This window comes from Mauremys mutica, chromosome 19 (genome assembly GCF_020497125.1).
Source record: "Mauremys mutica isolate MM-2020 ecotype Southern chromosome 19, ASM2049712v1, whole genome shotgun sequence".
Lineage (NCBI taxonomy): Eukaryota > Metazoa > Chordata > Testudines > Geoemydidae > Mauremys > Mauremys mutica.
The window spans coordinates 23,898,298-23,914,656 of NC_059090.1; the positions used below are offsets into that span (position 1 = coordinate 23,898,298).

The 16,359-nt window shown below is 48.0% G+C and overlaps 2 protein-coding genes across 6 annotated transcripts in view; one reads left to right on the plus strand and one right to left on the minus strand.

Annotated features, from left to right (window-relative positions):
- Nucleotides 1–10,816, minus strand: part of SPECC1 (sperm antigen with calponin homology and coiled-coil domains 1) — a 191,694-nt gene extending 180,878 nt beyond the window's left edge. Inside the window, exons 1-2 of one of the 5 annotated variants that reach the window (XM_044993276.1) lie at nt 10,629–10,802; nt 9,531–9,564 (exon numbers count right to left, since the gene is read on the minus strand). In XM_044993276.1, coding sequence (XP_044849211.1) covers nt 9,531–9,533 — 3 coding nt within the window. In that variant the 5' untranslated portion in view covers nt 9,534–9,564; nt 10,629–10,802. Of the gene's footprint in view, nt 1–9,530; nt 9,565–10,628 lie in introns of all 5 variants that reach the window. The other 4 variants (XM_044993282.1, XM_044993283.1, XR_006574295.1 and 1 more) reach the window with 4 other exon arrangements.
- Nucleotides 10,817–10,900: 84 nt separating this feature from the next.
- Nucleotides 10,901–15,461, plus strand: TIMM22 (translocase of inner mitochondrial membrane 22). The gene is made up of 4 exons (XM_044993288.1): nt 10,901–11,384; nt 12,532–12,728; nt 13,767–13,839; nt 14,978–15,461. The coding sequence occupies exons 1-4, from the start codon at nt 10,943–10,945 to the stop codon at nt 15,052–15,054; spliced, it is 789 nt and encodes a 262-aa protein (XP_044849223.1). The 5' UTR covers nt 10,901–10,942; the 3' UTR covers nt 15,055–15,461.
- The last annotated feature ends 898 nt before the right edge of the window (nt 15,462–16,359 follow it).

Here is a 16,359-nt window from a genome sequence, read left to right on the forward strand (position 1 = left end):
AGTCTGAATTTGCCTAGCTTCAATTTCCAGCCACTGAATCGTGTTATGCTTTTCTTCCTAGATTGAAGAGCCCACTATTAATATTTATGTGATCAAGTCACCCTTAACCTTCTCTTTGTTGAGGCAGGCTTTCTAATCATTTAATCATTCTTGTGGCTCTTTTCTGATTTTCCAATTTTTCAACATTTGAATTCTTTTGAACATGTTGACTTTAGGGACCTGACGAAATCCAGAGAGTCAGTGGGAAGGTCTGGATTAGAGTTGAGCAGTTTTTCACTCAAAATTAGCCACTAATAAGACAATTTTCCAGACCCAAGTCTTCTCAGAACTAACTGTAACTTCACATTATAAAATATTAAGAAATATGCATTGATGGAATGCAAGGAAATTCCATTCTGAGATCCTGGCTCTGCTTTCATGATTTATATACAGTAAAGACAGTAAAACATAACTGCAAAACCCCAATTCACAGATATTTAACACACAATCATCTTACTGCAGCTAAAATCAATTGGGACATTACTAAATTCAGCCGAAGAGGTGTCAATTTGGCATATGTCTCAGGTTTTAATTGCCCCTGAAGCAACTAGGAGCAGATACCTCTGCTTTCAGGATTTATGTGTCAGCAGCATGAACTTCTCCTTAAAACAAATGGCTAGTCTATTCTTCACAGATGTACACAATACTATCTGCTCCAGCTATACTGATCACATCAGCTGTCATCAAACACAAGACCCAGAAATTGAAAGCTGATTACTACACAAGATCCAGGACTCATCCTCCTGTTTTCTAGCACAGTTACCTTGAATATCAGCCTGATTTACAAACAGAAATACCACTCAAACCCTTCAAAATCTGAAGGCAGCAGACAATGAGCAGAGAAGCAAGAAAGTAGCTAGAATGGAGTCCTAGCAACCTACATATGGTATAAGCCTTCTGACTCCCAGGGGAACAATAGATGTTGCACGTAGGTGGGCTCAGTGTGATAATGAACAAAATAATAATCTCCTTGCATTTCTATAGCTCCTTGAATCCTAAAGGAACCCAAAGCATTTTACAGGCGGTAAATCGGGTACTCGCATCTGCCTCTGGATATGACTAGCTTTAGACCAACAATATTATACAGTAACATTTAAGAGGGGAAAATTGGGGTAGATCTAGTTATGTAAAATGTAATTCATATAAATGAAACATGGCCAGGATCCTGGTGCTAAGTCTCTGTTTACACATATCATTACATTCACACATCCTCTCTCCTAGTCTCTGTCTAAGGGTATGTCTATACTACCCGCCAGATTGGCGGGTAGTGTTCAATGTATCAGGTATCGATTTATTGCATCTCGTCTGGAAGCGATAAATCAATCCGCTAATCGACGCCCATACTCCACCTTGGCAGGAGGAGTAAGTGGAGTTGACGGGGGAGCTGTGACAGTCAACTCGCCGCCGTGAGGACGGCCAGGTAAGTAAAACTAAGATACTTCGACTTCAGCTACGCTATTTGCGTAGCTGAAGTTGCGTATCTTAGTTAGAACCCCCCGCCCTCCCCACTAGTGTAGCCCAGGTCCAAGCTATGAAAAAAAATAATAAAAAAAATCACAGTTTATAGAACTGGAACTGATCTATTGGGACTAGAGCAAGCACTCAGCTTCAAAGTTCCCTTAAAAGCCAGTGACTAATTCAAGTCTCCAGCAAAGATTCAAATACGAAATAAGATGCAAGATTGTCAGAACATAAAGCCAGAGGAATATATATTCAACCAAGTTTGGGGACAGTTTGCTAGACAGAAAAAACTGAACAAAAGCTGAACAAAATCCCACAAGAGCCAAAAGGGTATCAGAATGGAAGAAATCACCGAGTATGCACAGGCATGCCACCTGAAGAAAGCTGAACAGACCAAAGCAAGACCAAAGGTGTAAAAAGGCGGGTGGGTAGAGCAGCAAGAACAGCAAGGGGAAAAAGAGGCTGTGAGGGACACAAGGGCAAGGCACTAAGCTCATTGTGCAGAGCGGCTGGAGGAGCAGAGCAAGGTCAGAGAAGTGCAAAAGGCATAGCATGGGTGCACAGAAAAGTGGGAAGCCACCTAGCAAGCAGTCCAGTGATAGAATTCCTTAGCACTTAAAGGGTTTTCCTCCTCCAAGACCTGGAAATGTTAACTCTGGACAACCTGTGAGGTAGGGGAATCAATATTTTTATTCCCATTGTTACCAATGAGGAAACAAAGAAATTAAATCAGCCTTGGCAACTCTTCTCTCTCATTTGCCTAGGCAACTCCAATGTCACTCTTTTTCCTCCATCATCAGAGCAGATGGGTGAGCAGATTTGTGCCTAGCTAGTAACTTGAAAGTGACTTTATCAGTGGAGTGTAATTATCGCTTAGGAACTCCTACCTCCCAGCCCATGCTCAGTCCACTGATTAGTTCAAACAGCCCTCAGGAAATGCAGAGAGGAAGAGACAAATGCAGAGTTAAACATGTTTAAGCAAAGAGCCAGACATCTCCATAGAAAGAAGAATTATTTGTTCCTCAAATGAAATAGAAAACGTAGCCAATGTTCTTACTGCTAAGGAGACAGAGAACCTTAGGATCTGGTCCAGAGCCTACAGAAGGCAATGGGAGTCTCTCCTTTGTCTCCAGTGGGCTTTGGATCAGGCCCTTCCTGCCCAGCTCTCTAGCTGAAATCTGGCCCAGGTGGATAGTGACTGAAATGCATCACAATCTGGTGGCGGTTTGGTGACCGAGGTTCAATGAGCTGGTGAGTCTAAGCTTGCTCGTATTATCCACCTCACAACTAGAGTAACACCATTTCCCTTGTTACCTTGTTCCTGGAAAAAGGCCAAGCACTGAATCAGCCACAGACACTGGTGTTGTCTCACCCTCTACTAGAGTGCTCCTGAGCAAGGCTGGAGCAGACTGGGGAGGGGGTAGTGGATGGGGAAAAGTTGCTCCACTACTGCCATTAAGTCCCTTTTCTGTGGGCCAATGCCATCAGTCTCCAGGGCTGTCAATCCCACTCCTTTCACCAGCAGCAAGATTCCCTTCCATAAAGATTTAAAATACATATTTTTTTCCTTTCTGACATTTGTGACCTCTGCCCAATTGTGAATCCAACAGGCTCTGAGCATTAAACTGTAATAATTCAGGGAGCCGGGCAACCTACCAGCAAGAGGCTCTGGTACAGCAGTTACCATGGTGACCGTTAGAGTTAATGGCTATTTAAAGGCAACTCACTCATAATCACATCGGTTAGACACCAGGAAGCTTTCGGATGATGGAGAGACAGAAGGCTTAGAACCAGAGGGCACAATTTATTGCTGGAGCATTGGAGTCTACGGAGATGTACCAGCTTACAGCACCGTTGAGTTGGAGTCCAGAATTCCCATTCTATCCAAATAGGGAACAGCAGCTCACCAAAGGAGCTATTTCAAGTGAACTCATTCAGAGAAATATTGTTTTGGTTCTGAAGGCCTCATTGCAATAGCTGCAGCTTAGTCACTGCAGAATAACACACTGCTAAAAATATAATAAAGACTTAGAAGCCTTTAAATAGTCATAGATTTTGACCCATTCACAAGCAAGAGGAACCTGCAGATTTGGATACCTAATCATATTTTTGTGAAGTATTTTTGAGTCACTGAAAGGACAATATTTCACTTGGGATATTACAAGATTGAGATACAAAAGGTTTTAGCTTGTGATCAGACACGGTATGAGTGCCACCAAATAAATCATTCCAGAGTGTGCTGCTGTTTATCCTTCCTTGGTGCTGGACTGCCAGGGACAGCCCTGCCCTCTGAACCTCACATCAAAGGGGATTCTGCACGAGATGGAATTCAGATGGAGGCACTGAATGATGTGCTTTCTCCTAGAACAGGCCCTTTCCATCCAATCCGACTGCATGGGGTCCAGGAAGGGTGAAGGGGAAGGTGTCCTGGAGGTGACAGCTCTCACCATTACAGCACAGCTGAGGATAAATCTAACTACAAAGGGTCCCATCTGTGTGCAAGTCTAGTGGGTATGATCTGGGCCAAGGGAAATGCTGCCCCATTCCTTGTTACAGGGTAGGTTGTGGTGGGTAGATCCATACCTGAAGGTACCTGAGCAGGTACCTGCAGTGAGTTAAATCCATCTTTTTTAATTAATTGGAAATAGAAATGTAACATATTGTTTCATTTTTAATCCATTGTGGAACTCCCATGGAATCCATACGGCACACACAGAGGGATTGCAGGACTGGGCCCCTGGTACTTAATATCAGGAGCATCTCAGCAGCTTGACAAAGCCTGAAAGTCATTTACCAAACTGACAAGTATCAGAGGGGTAGCCGTGTTAGTCTGGTTCTGTAAAAGCAGCAAAGAATCCTGTGGCACCTTATAGACTAACAGACGTTTTGCAGCATGAGCTTTCGTGGGTGAATTAATGCATCATTAATTAATGCACTTCTTGCATCCGAAGAAGTGGGCATTCACCCACGAAAGCTCATGCTGCAAAACGTCTGTTAGTCTATAAGGTGCCACAGGATTCTTTGCTGCTTTTACCAAACTGAGGATTCCTTTGCCTTTTCACTGCATCTCTCCCCCCAGCACTTGCCCTCCTACATCGACTTCTCTCTGGACTAAACCAGGTTTCTTGAAAGAGAACTCAGGCTCCTATAACAGCAGTTTACTTCCCTGGGAGGTGACATCAGAAAACTTGAGACACATTTTTTAGCACTCAAGTTACAAGATGTTACGTACTTTTAAAACTGTTAAACATTGGGCAAAAACACAATTATCTCTGATATCAGGGTGAAGGGAGTGATAGAGATGGGGATGGACCAAATGAAAAGCACAGATACCCTACACAGTAGAGGGGTCTCACTCTTCAAAGGGCTTAATATAAAATACTTACAATAAATTAGACACAGAGAGAGAAAACAGGAAGGCTCAGACAAACATCCCCCAAACCCAAGTCTCGTGCCTCCTGCCAAATTGCAAAACACAGTCACATGCAGCAAGCCCAGCTGGTCCTAAGAAAAGGCTTTGAAAAAAATGTAAACAGTCTGTCTTATGCTAACCTGAGTCAGGAGCTTAGTTCACCAGCCTGTCTTTTCAGCCTTAACTCTCAAATCCCTGCCCTCATGGTCTACAGCCCAAATCTCTATGGATATGTTGGTGGTTCAGCAGAATAATGACAACTGTTATCAGCTTGGAAAGCCCTGTCAGTTCAATAGAGAAGTAACCCCCTCCTCAGCCTACTCTGAGCTTTGGTTTGCATTTTATGAACAAATTGAGTGAGGCTCAGAAGATGAAGCAACTTTGCTTTCAGTTGCTGAAGTCAGAGAGCAGGCAGATTTCACTAGATACTGTGCCTTGTCTTAAGCCTTCCATCCAAGGATCTGAAACCACTCTACAAACAGTAAACAAACTTAGTTAAAGTATCATCATCACCACGTTATAGATGTCTGAACAGTGAGGTAAAGTAACTCCCTTAGTGTCAGTGACTAAGAATTGGGAATAGAACCCAAGAGTCCTGGCTCCCAATTTCCTGCTCTATCCACTGGACCGATTTTTTATGAATGCAGCAAAAAAAAAATAATTAAAAAGTGGAATAGGCCCCGAGTCAACAGCAGAAAAGAAGGAAATGGATTCCCAACTGCGAAATAAGCCACAACCTCAACCAGAATTTGGCTTGACACCACCTGCTTTGCAAACTGCCCTAAAACCTACTGTGACACAGTAGAGACTGTCCGCATGGGGGATGGGAGAGCAGGGGATGACTTTAGGTGAGGGACAGGACCTGAGCCTGTAACCTGAGCCAGGAAGGGGGATGGGGGGAGTCAACACCTTTGCCCAGGAAGCTGGACAAAGGAGGAGAGCCTGCTGGAGAGGTTTTTAGTTTCAGTTTTGGGCTGGCTGGGAAGAGGCAGAGAACCCCAAGTCTGGGGTCTAAGATCCTTGCCCCTCAGAGGGACCTGACTGAGGGGTCCTGGTTGTACCTACAAGCCCTGCTTGGGACTGTGTTCCTGTCGTCTAATAAACCGTCTGTTTTACTGGCTGGCTGAGAGTCATGGTGAATCGCAGGAAGTGGAGGTTGCAGGGCCCGGACTCCCCCACACTCCGTGACACCTACCAACAATGGTTTTTATTTGGAAAGGCACTTCCTGCTTCCAAAGAAGAGTAGAAGTCCCAGCTGGGATCATACTCTAAACCTGTGTTTCTCCACCTTTTAGATACCAAGGACTGGCTTGCTGCCTTCCAAAACTGTGTCAGGGAGATTTCAAGGACCGGTGCCGGTCCACGGACCAGTCATTGAGAAACGCTGCTCTAAACCACATCAGTGCAACAGCCAGAGCTCTCTGCAGACATTCAAAGCGCTCATGGTGAGTGACATGTGGGGAAGCAGCTTCTCAGCAACCAGCCTATCTAGCTTCTATACTCAGTGTTGCCAGCTCTTAGGATTTTATCACGAGTATTGTGATATTCAGTGTTTTACTTAAAGCCCCAGCCCCTGGAGTCATGTTAGTAGGTGAGACTCTCAGTTTTCATTAAACACACACACACAGTGTCTAGCCTCACGGTTATGGATAAAGCTTGAAAACATGACCACTAAGGACAAACAGCAGAAGGCAGATAAAAAGACCCCCAAATGTGTTATTTTTAAACCTCATGATTTTCAAGCCAATCATATGATTTTGGAGGCCTGACTCACGATTTTTCAACACTCAGGGCTGGCAATACCCTAAATTAAGACTCAGCTACCACAGTGTTGGATGTAAAGACATTCCTGTTTGGCTAATTTTTGCTCTTCCTGAACTGCTGCTACTTGTGCCCAAGATGTCAAGGCTACAAAAATAGCCCTCTATGCAGAAATACTTGCAGCTCATTATCTGTCCACAAAGTCATAGGAGACCTACAAAGCTGGAGCCTTTCCGGGAGGGAAGGGGAAGATGAAGGGGACAGAGAGAGGGAACCAATTTATTTATTTTGGTCTCCAGTGCTAAACTGCTTCTCATGCAGTGAAGTCATTTGTGGCATAACTCTGGGATTTGAATGATTGGTTCAGAGAGCTGTGAAGACTTTTTGTGCAGCAATACCCAAAATAACCGTCCGAGTCTATGCAGAAGAGGGACTCTGCTTCCAGCAGAGAGCTGGCTGTTATATGAAAGGTATACTTCAGAATCAGAATTTCAGACAAGAATATTATAAATATAGTTTAAATGCTCTGTCCTTCAGGGCACTGACCTACATGTCCATATTCTCCAATCAAAGGTTCAGTGACACTGACCGATTCTCTCCTAAAAACTCTGATATGCTGCCCTCTAGTGAAACTAAACAGATCCTAAATGTATAGAACAGTCACTGTGCATATGTTTTATAAAAACATAATAGCTATTGACCTTTCATGCGTAACATGTTTCATTTTAATTACAGGGCAAAGAGACAAAAGAATGTTTGAAAGAGTTCCAGTCAGGGCTACGCAAGTAAAAAAAAAAAAGTAATCTCTCTCGACAGAACTGAGGTTGCTTGGAAGAGGCTGAATATTGAGGGCTTAAGCAACTCAAAGTCAGCAGTAGGGTGACCAGATGTTCCCATTTTATAGGGACAATCCCGATATTTGGGGCTTTTTCTTATAACGATGCCTATTACCCCTCAACCCCATCCTGATTTTTCACACTTTCTATCTGGTCACCCTAGTCAGCAGTGTAATTTCAGGCAAGTGATTCAGATGACAGGTTTGTGTTGAAGGGGATCAAACAGCACTAATTTGCAAGCGTCCAGTGAGTATTTTTGAGAGAGAGAATTTGAAGTTTGGAGTGAGCAGCTTGTTCACTGCAGGTTTCTACTTGTTCCACATAGCAAGAATTGTCAGTCACACTATCTGGGCCTCAATCCTGCAAACACTTACATTTACTCATATGAATAGTCCATGAAAGTCAATGGGACGACTTGCATACTTAGAGAAAAGCACAGGCTTAAATGTTTGCAAGATGAATGTCTTAGTCCACATGCAGAATATAAACCCATGTGTGCATGATACTGGGAAAGGGGGACGACATTCATAATGAGACGAAAGAGATATTGTGGGGGTAAATATCAGAAGACTATCATCATGTAATTTCTGGCAATAAATGGAATCTGCCTTCATTACCGTGGATGCCAGCTAACCACAACAGAAATGGGAAGACTAGATTGCACGCCCTTCCAATCCTAAACCACAGATCTGGGAAAAAATAATCCAAAACAACACTCCAGCCACAGAGAGAGCCCAACTCTAAGTGCACAAGTCCCAGCCCTCAACACATCTCTCACTCGCCCAAAATTGTAGGGAAATAGATGGGCTTTGCAGGTGCCTGGAAGATCAGCAGATCTGGGCTATTTCGGATCAAAAGAGGGAGTGAGTTCTGAAGTTCAGTTCTGCTCATGAAGAACACCCTGGCTCCTCCTTTTTATCCTAAGAGACTCGAGTACCTACTGCAGAGGTGGACAAACTACGGCCCACGGTAACGTCTTGCCCAGCCCTTGAGCTCCCGGCCGGGGACGCTAGCCCCCATCCCTTTCCCTGCTATCTCCCCTCCCCTGCAGCCTCAGCTCGCCGAGCTGTCAGCGCTCTGGGCAGTGGGGCTGCGAGCTCCTGTCGGGCAGCACGGTGGCATGGCTGGCTCTGGCCAGGTGGCCCAGCTGCCAGACATGCTGCTCTGAGCGGCATGGTAAGGGGGCGGGTAGCGGGTTGGATAAGGGGCAGGAGGTCCCCAGGGGCAATCAGGGGACAGGGAGAGATTGGATGGGGTGGAGGTTTTGGGGGTGTGTGTCAGGGGACAGAGAACGGAGGGGGGTTGATAGGCGTAGGAGTCCCGGGGGGCCTGTCAGAGGGCAGGGGGTGTGGATAGGGGTCGGGACAGTCAGGGGACAGGGAGCGGGCGGGTTGGATAGGGGGTGGGGTCCCGGGGGGGCGGTCAGGGGACAAGGAGAAGGGGGGGTTGGATGGCTGGAGGGTTCTGAGGGGGGCAGTCAGGGGACAGGAAGTGGGAAGGGGCAGATAGGGTGCAGGGGACAGGCTGTTTGGGGAGCCACAGCCCTCCCTACCCCGCCCTCCATACAGTTTTGGAAACCCGATGTGGCCCTCAGGCTAAAAAGTTTGCCCACCCCTGACCTACTACATTCAGTTACAGAGGGAATGGCATTGAGAAGCCAGTAGAGGGCAGTGGAGCTCAATGCACAAGTCAGGATGTTGCGCTCAACTTTGTATATTTGAAGGGGAAAATAAACCATTGTACAGTGTTAAATATATTTGCACACAATTATCCAGATCTGCATGTATGTGTCATTGTGAACAAGTAACAGTGCTGAGGTAAAAGAGAAAAGGAAAACCAGGATAATATACTGCAGAACACCTAGTGCACTTGACTCAGTTCAGACCACGGGTCTGCTTTTCAGAGGGATACATGAAAATGAGTCACTTTTAAGTCATAAATTCTTTTTAAAATAACCATTACAATGTTTTCTCACATTTTAAGTTATTGAAATTCAGTGCCTCAAAGCATCCCATTCTCACCATAACAGTTATTCCTTGCGGGTTAGGCCAAAAACTGCAGATTTTAAAAATATATTAATAGTAAAAACTTTCCATAGAACTACAACAAAAACATTTTGTTTGGTTTTAAACCCATCCTTCCCTTCCCTGCAGCAAGCTTAGCAACAGAGTTGTGCTAGTGCATGGGAATCAAAAAGTGAAACTGGCCCAGCTATGCCACTACTGAGCAAAATGAAGCATGAACAAATAGCATATATGGCTGAAGTATTTATTTTAGCTGACAGCCTCCCTTTTAAGGGGCTAAGCTTATCAGGGTGGGAAGTTTCTATGCTTCTGCCAAACAGAATAAACAGTAGTGTAAGAGTTAAGATCCCTACCTGATCTGACACTAATCAGGATTGCATTTTGTGACTGCAAGACAGATGTATACACTCTCAGTGCCCCTTGATCTGTACAAACCCCCAAGCCTGAGTGCTATGTTATGCCAGGGGCATCCAAACTTCGCTCAGCTGAGGGCCTGCATGGACAATATCTGTCCACCTGGTGTTTCGCTGCCTAACGTACGTAAAATGAAGCGGAGTAGAGCTTCCCTTGTCTTAGCCCAAGCAGCCACCGCAGATGCTGGGACCTATCAACTTCCTGGGGCCACTCCCTCCAGAAGACAAGAGAGAGTCAGGGGGGTGCATCGTAGGACTCCGTGGGCGACATCTGACCAACCCTGCTGCACAGGTACCCATAAATGGAGCCTCTCTCCCTCTGGGATCGGGCACCACGCGGTGTCAGTGACAGCCACCCACGGGACAGCCCTGCCCCTCTGGCCGGCAGACAGGGGGGGGGCCTTGCACACCGGGACCCAGGGCTTCCCCAAGGCCACTCGCCTGCACTGGGCCTGAGGTGGCTGCAGGGCTCCAGAGGGGGCACTTGGGCTGCCCTCTGACTAACCACTGGCACTTGTTGCCTTCATGGGGATGCCGCTCTGCATTAGGGCCCAGGGTCTCCCCCCACGGCAGGGCAGTCACCAGGGCCCCTCCCGCAGCCCTTGAGCCATGGCCCCCACCCCTCTACCTGCCACTGCCCTGGGAGAGGCCCCAAGGGACAGCCCGCCCCAGCCCCGCTCACCTGCTGCCTCCTCAGCCGCCTCCTCTCAAGGATGCTCTGGCAGCAAGCACCTTTCCTCTCTTCTGCAACGGTCCTAACGGCCGCCAGGGGGCTAGCGCCGCGGGGCACCCTGGGAAATGTAGTTCTTCCTCTCAGACCCTCCGGACTACAAATCCCATGAGCCTGAGCGCAGCGGAGCCTGAAGTGCGGAGCGTGCCGGGAGTCACAGTCTGTTTATGGGGGCTGCCGCAAGGCACGCTGGGATGTACAGGTGCATAGCGGTTAGAGACGGGCTACAAGGGCCGTGAATCCCGGCGCGCCTTAGCCCCTCGGTGATGGGCATGCTGGGAGTTGTAGTCCGCTGGGACGAGGGCGTCGCAGCCCGCCCGCGAGTAGTTACACTGTGTCGAATCGGCTGCTGCGGAACCACAGGCGGCCGGGGCAGAAGCATCCCCCCCCCAACTCCGAGTGTGGAATCTACGGTCGGGGAGGCAACGACTGAGTTTACCCGGCCTGTCATGGCGGCGGCGGCGGCCCCCTCCCCGGGGGGAAGCGCGCCCGCCGGCCCCGGGCCTGCCCCAGCCGGGCCGGCCCAGCTGCAGTACAGCCTCCTGCTGGAGCACCTGGTGGGGGAGCGGCGGGGGCCCCGCCAGGCCCGGGCCCTGGACCCCGCCGCGCTGGGGGGCATCCCGGCCCCGCCCAAGAGCGAGGAGCAGAAGCTGATCGAGCGGGTCATGGAGAGCTGCGGGTTCAAGGCGGCGCTGGCCTGCGTGGGAGGTGCGGCGCGGCGCGGGGGCGCGCCCGGCCCGGGAGGGGGGCGGGGGCGCGGCGCGGGGGCGCGCCCGGCCCGGGAGGGGGGCGGGGGCGCGGCGCGGGAGGGGGGCGGGGTGGCAGCTGGCGCCCATCTCCTCCCCCCCCCACCTCTCGAGCTGCCTGGCCCCCGGGGCAGCTGGGCTCCCCCCGGGTTGGCTGCCGGCCCCGTGGCAGGATCGCGGGAGCCCCCTGCCCGGAGCCGGCTGGGGTGTTACAAGGGGAGGCCTCGCGGCTCAGCTTAGACAGGAGACCGGGGGCGGGGGGGATGGAGGGTTATCAGCTCACCAGTGGCGTGGGGGGAGCGTGGATAGGGAAGGGTTATTTGCCCATTCACGTAACACAAGAACTGGGGGGGCGTCACCCAATGAAATGAACAGGCTGCTCGTTTGAAACAAACCGAAGGAAATGCCTCTTGGCACAAGGCACAGTCACCCTGTGGGACTCCTTGCCAGAGGATGCTGTGAAGGCCAAAACTTATCTAGTTCTTTTTTGAACTCGGTTAAGTTCATGGAGGACAGGTCCATCAGTGGCTATTAGCCAAGAAGATCAGGATCACAACCCCCATGCTCTCGGTCCCTAAACCTCTGAGTGCCAGAAGCAGGGATTGAGTGACGGGAAGGATCAGTCAGTAATTGCCCTGTTCTGTTCATTCCCTCTGAAGGATCTAGCACTGGCTGCTGTCAGAAGACAGGATACTGGGCTGGCTGTGCCATTGGCCTGACCCAGTATGGCCGTTTTTATATTCGGGTCAGTTACTTCTCCCTCCCTGAGCCTCAGTTTCCCCCTTTGTACACATGACTCTCCATTACTGGCCCCAGGGGGTAGCAGAAGCAGTGCTTGGAGATGCGCTGTGTTATTAATAACAAGGAGTCTGGTGGCACGTTAAAGACTAACAGATGTATTTAGGCATAAGCTTTCATGAGTAAAAAACCACTTCTTCAAATGCATAATGTGACCGGGGGGGAGGGGAAGTCCACTCTCCTGACCACAAACGTCTTTTAAAAGCTGTAACGTACCAGGCTGCTGGGACGTTTGTTGTGATGACAGTGCTGCACTGCTGCAATCAGTGGGGAAATATTCTGTTCTCACTGCAATTTTTTGGCTTCTTTAGGTTTTGTTTTGGGAGGAGCATTTGGTGTATTCACAGCAGGCATCGATACCAACGTAGGGTTTGATCCCAAGGATCCCTATCGTACACCAACTGCAAAAGAAGTCCTTAAAGATATGGGGCAACGAGGGATGTCCTATGCCAAAAACTTTGCCATTGTGGGTGCTATGTTCTCCTGTACTGAATGCCTAGTAGAATCTGTAAGTAGCCATCAGAAATGCTTTAATTCTTTAGAAACCCTTGTCGTGTGTGTTCCTAACTAACGTGCTCTTGAGCTACACTGAAGCAACCTTGGGTGATGATAAAAAGCTCTAGGAGGAAAATGAAGCACACCTAGCCTGTTGGTTTTCAGTGTTTTCCAGACTCTGATTCCTTGTTATAACAGAAAAAAGTACAGAACCACCCTCTTCACCATTTCACCACAGAGGAAGAAAGGGAGGGTCATTGCAACCCTGTTAGGGCACACTTGGTAACAAAGATCATTCCAGTTCCAGGGCTGGATAAATATATGGGTAATTTTGGGGACTATATTTTTAAAGATTAGCCACCCTTTTTAAAAAATAAAAAAATCTCTATCAGTTGTACCCATAATTGTTTTGTGCCTGTAAAATTTTAGAAGCAAAAAGGAGGTTAATTCTGGATCATGTCCTGGATCTCATTTTGTAGCTAGAGAGCAAAGTGACCTTGCTTATCTCATTGCTAAAACTCCTGACTTTCATATTTCCTTAGGAATAAGGCAACAAGTTTCTTTATTTTAATTGGAACGTGTAATTAACTCATGTAGAAGAATAAGGGTATGTGTACATGGTAATAAAACACTCACAGCTGGCCCTTGTCAGCTGACTTGGCTTACGGGGCTACTGCCTTGTAGACAGTTGTGCTTGGGCTGGAGGCTAGGCTCTGGGACCCTCTCCCCCTTGCAGCATTCCAGAGCCTGGATGTCTACACTGCAGTTTTATAGCCCCACAGCCCAAACCAGGTGATACAGGCCAGCCACTGGCGTTTCATTGTGATGTAGATGTACCCTAAGTGTCTTGGGAAATACTCCCCTTTCCCCCAAGAAGTCTCATACCAAAGGTCAGTGTTGCTCGCTGCTGGAGTTAGGGACAAGGATATTCGGCTGTGAGTCAAGGGGAGCGAAGGAGTGTTTTTATTCTCAAACTAACATTCAGTAGCTATGCTAATAGTTCCATGTGCTGTTTCCTACTGTCACTCCATTGCGTTTCTCCATTCCGCAGTATCGTGGAAAATCAGACTGGAAGAACAGTGTTGTTAGTGGTTGCATCACTGGAGGAGCCATTGGCTTTAGAGGTTAGTAGCACTTACTTTGAACTGTTTGTGTGCTAGCTCTGGCCAAGACTGCCCGCTACATGGATGTACCGCCATCTTTTCTAGACATCCCAAGTGCAGAACACATCCACGCAGTATTAACGGGGCATCACATGGAACGTGTAATGGTTCAAAATGAGTTAAATTAGTTTTAGGTGCTGCATCTGCTTCCCTGGGAATTGGTGGTGATATAATATTTTGCTGTCATCTAAAATGTTTTACTTTCTCCTGTGGTTTGAAACACCCACACAGACACGGAGGGCTGACTGTATAAGAGATACAGTGAAACGGACTATACGCAGGCATCAGTCAAATGGAAAAATGAAACATTTTTATTCAAAGTTTTCAGAGTCACTTTGGGTGTTAAGATGTAGAATAACCCCTCAAACCGAATATTGCACAGGAAATGCCACCAGCGGCTGGCGCCCCAGAGTGAGTCTAGCTAGTAGCCATCAGAATGCGGATTAGTCCAGCACCAGTCACTGCTCATCACCTGGGCTTTTGGCAAGAACCCACCAAATGCTCCCTTGTTCAGAACATGCATGGAAGGGGGAGCTGGGGTTGTGCTGAAGCACAGGGTTGTGGTGCTTTTCAGCACAGTTGGCGTTCTGCCTTCTCTTCCCTTCCTCAAAGGAGTCTTCTCAAAGAGCATTAAGGGAAGCAAACAGCTCTAGAAAGGGCTCCTAATTAAGTCTATTATACTGTGACTGGCCTGGACCTAATCCTTTTAGAGCTCTTAAAGCAGCTGCTGCCTTTCTGTCCCCATCATACTGTTTAACCACCGTAAGTCACCTGCAGTGCTGAGATCAGAGCCAGCTGTTGAAACAGCCATTGCATCGGAGCTGGCAATATTCATTTGCAGCCCTTCAGAGGCAGAGAAACCATAACAAAGCTCAGTTAGTTCAGCACGCAGGCCCAGCCCTTGTGGTTCCAAGTGCAGCGTGGGCCAAATTCCTGGGATGCATTTAAGTCTCCTAATCCAATTATAATTGGAGTGCAAGATTCTCTGCATGGAAAACTCTGCAATCCTGGGACCTCCTCAAGGCCAGCAGCAGAAGGCAGTAAATGGGAAGAAATGCAGGGCGTTCCTAATTCTTTCCCTTCCCTTTTTGCATTGCAGCTGGTTTAAAAGCAGGGGCCCTTGGCTGTGGTGGCTTTGCGGCTTTCTCGGCAGTGATTGATTATTACCTACGGTAACAGCGCAGTCCTGTGGGGAAGTTTCACTTATGTTCCAGTGCCGCTGGTAAGAGCTGTGGGTTCGCCAGACTTACTTCCTTGCCTTTGGAGCGGTGATCAGAGCAGGATGGTACCTGCCGTTTCCTAAATGACTGATAATCCTTTCACCCCTGGCCCTGGCAGGCTGATCTCATGCCCAGGCGCAGGAGTTCCTGGGAATTGAGCCAGGCTTTTGGACACACTGGTCAGTGTCGTCGTCATCGGAATGGATAAACGGTCAGTTTCCAAGAACTAAGCCTTCCGGATCCTTTGAGGTCTGACTTCTGGGGAGCGTTTTGCTGGTGTTGAAAGAGACAAGCTGTCAGGATCTTGATAAATAAATGCAGCAAGCTGGGTTGTCACAGTTTGCCGCGAACGTTTAACAGTAACGGGTTTGCAACTTGCTGCTCTGTTGGGTAGAAACAAGACCTTGAGGGGGAAAGAATAACTAATTCCAGGCATTTCTTAATATCCGCTGGAGAGTACCTACCCTCTGTGTAATGCTTTAAAGTACAACTACATAGGAACCAACTTTCCTTACCATATCTTCAAGAGAACCAAGTGAAAAGGCGTTTTACCTAGCGATGTGTGTGGCAACTCAGTCCCTGGCAACATTTCAACAAAACATCTTAGGAAAAAGCAGCTTGTTGACAGAAGTATAATATTATATGGCAGGCCTGGCTAGCTAAGCTAATCTCACTGTAGTAATACAGCAAGTGATAAGCTACTGCTTCATCTGCCGTTGGATCAAAAAGTTAGTTCCAAAAGTTGTTTATAGACTAGAAAGACGTCGCATTAGAACAGTGTCAGGAGCTCAGTGTCGTAGTTACTCGGCAGCTCACACTCCTTTCCCATGATGGAGCTGCACCACTTTCGCATGCTCTGTGGTGCTGGCTATTACTAGACGCTGTATTATTGTGCACTGGAGCTACCAGCTGGACTTGAGTATGACTTTAGGCCATAGTTCAGACTGATTTCTGATTAAACCTGCACAGAGTTTCTCTCACACTGGGTTGGGGGACTGGTGCAGCAATGGCTAGTTAGCGGCACGGTGATGGAGGTACACGTTAATAGGCTCTTCCAAAGGGAGACGGAGGTTCGCGGCCATGCTGGGTGTGCATGCTAAACAGCTGTCAGCAGTCGGAGGCCTCACACCTTCTCAACCGAGCCTGGCTGTGCCTGAAAGGGGCGTTCCACAGGCAGAGGGGCTTAACTCTCACTGAATGTAGAGGAAGATGTTAAGCCTGGGACCACTGCAGGGTGTTATGGGAAGTGAGCAAAGCTGGA

What these genes read in the sequence shown, in the direction of transcription:
- TIMM22 (XM_044993288.1), top strand. Translation starts at nt 10,943, where the DNA reads ATGGGCATGCTGGGAGTTGTAGTCCGCTGGGACGAGGGCGTCGCAGCC. An exon ending in CTGAATGCCTAGTAGAATCT is followed by an intron (nt 12,729 to 13,766) that starts GTAAGTAGCCAT and finishes TCCATTCCGCAG; the next exon opens with TATCGTGGAAAATCAGACTG. An exon ending in AGGAGCCATTGGCTTTAGAG is followed by an intron (nt 13,840 to 14,977) that starts GTTAGTAGCACT and finishes TTTGCATTGCAG; the next exon opens with CTGGTTTAAAAGCAGGGGCC.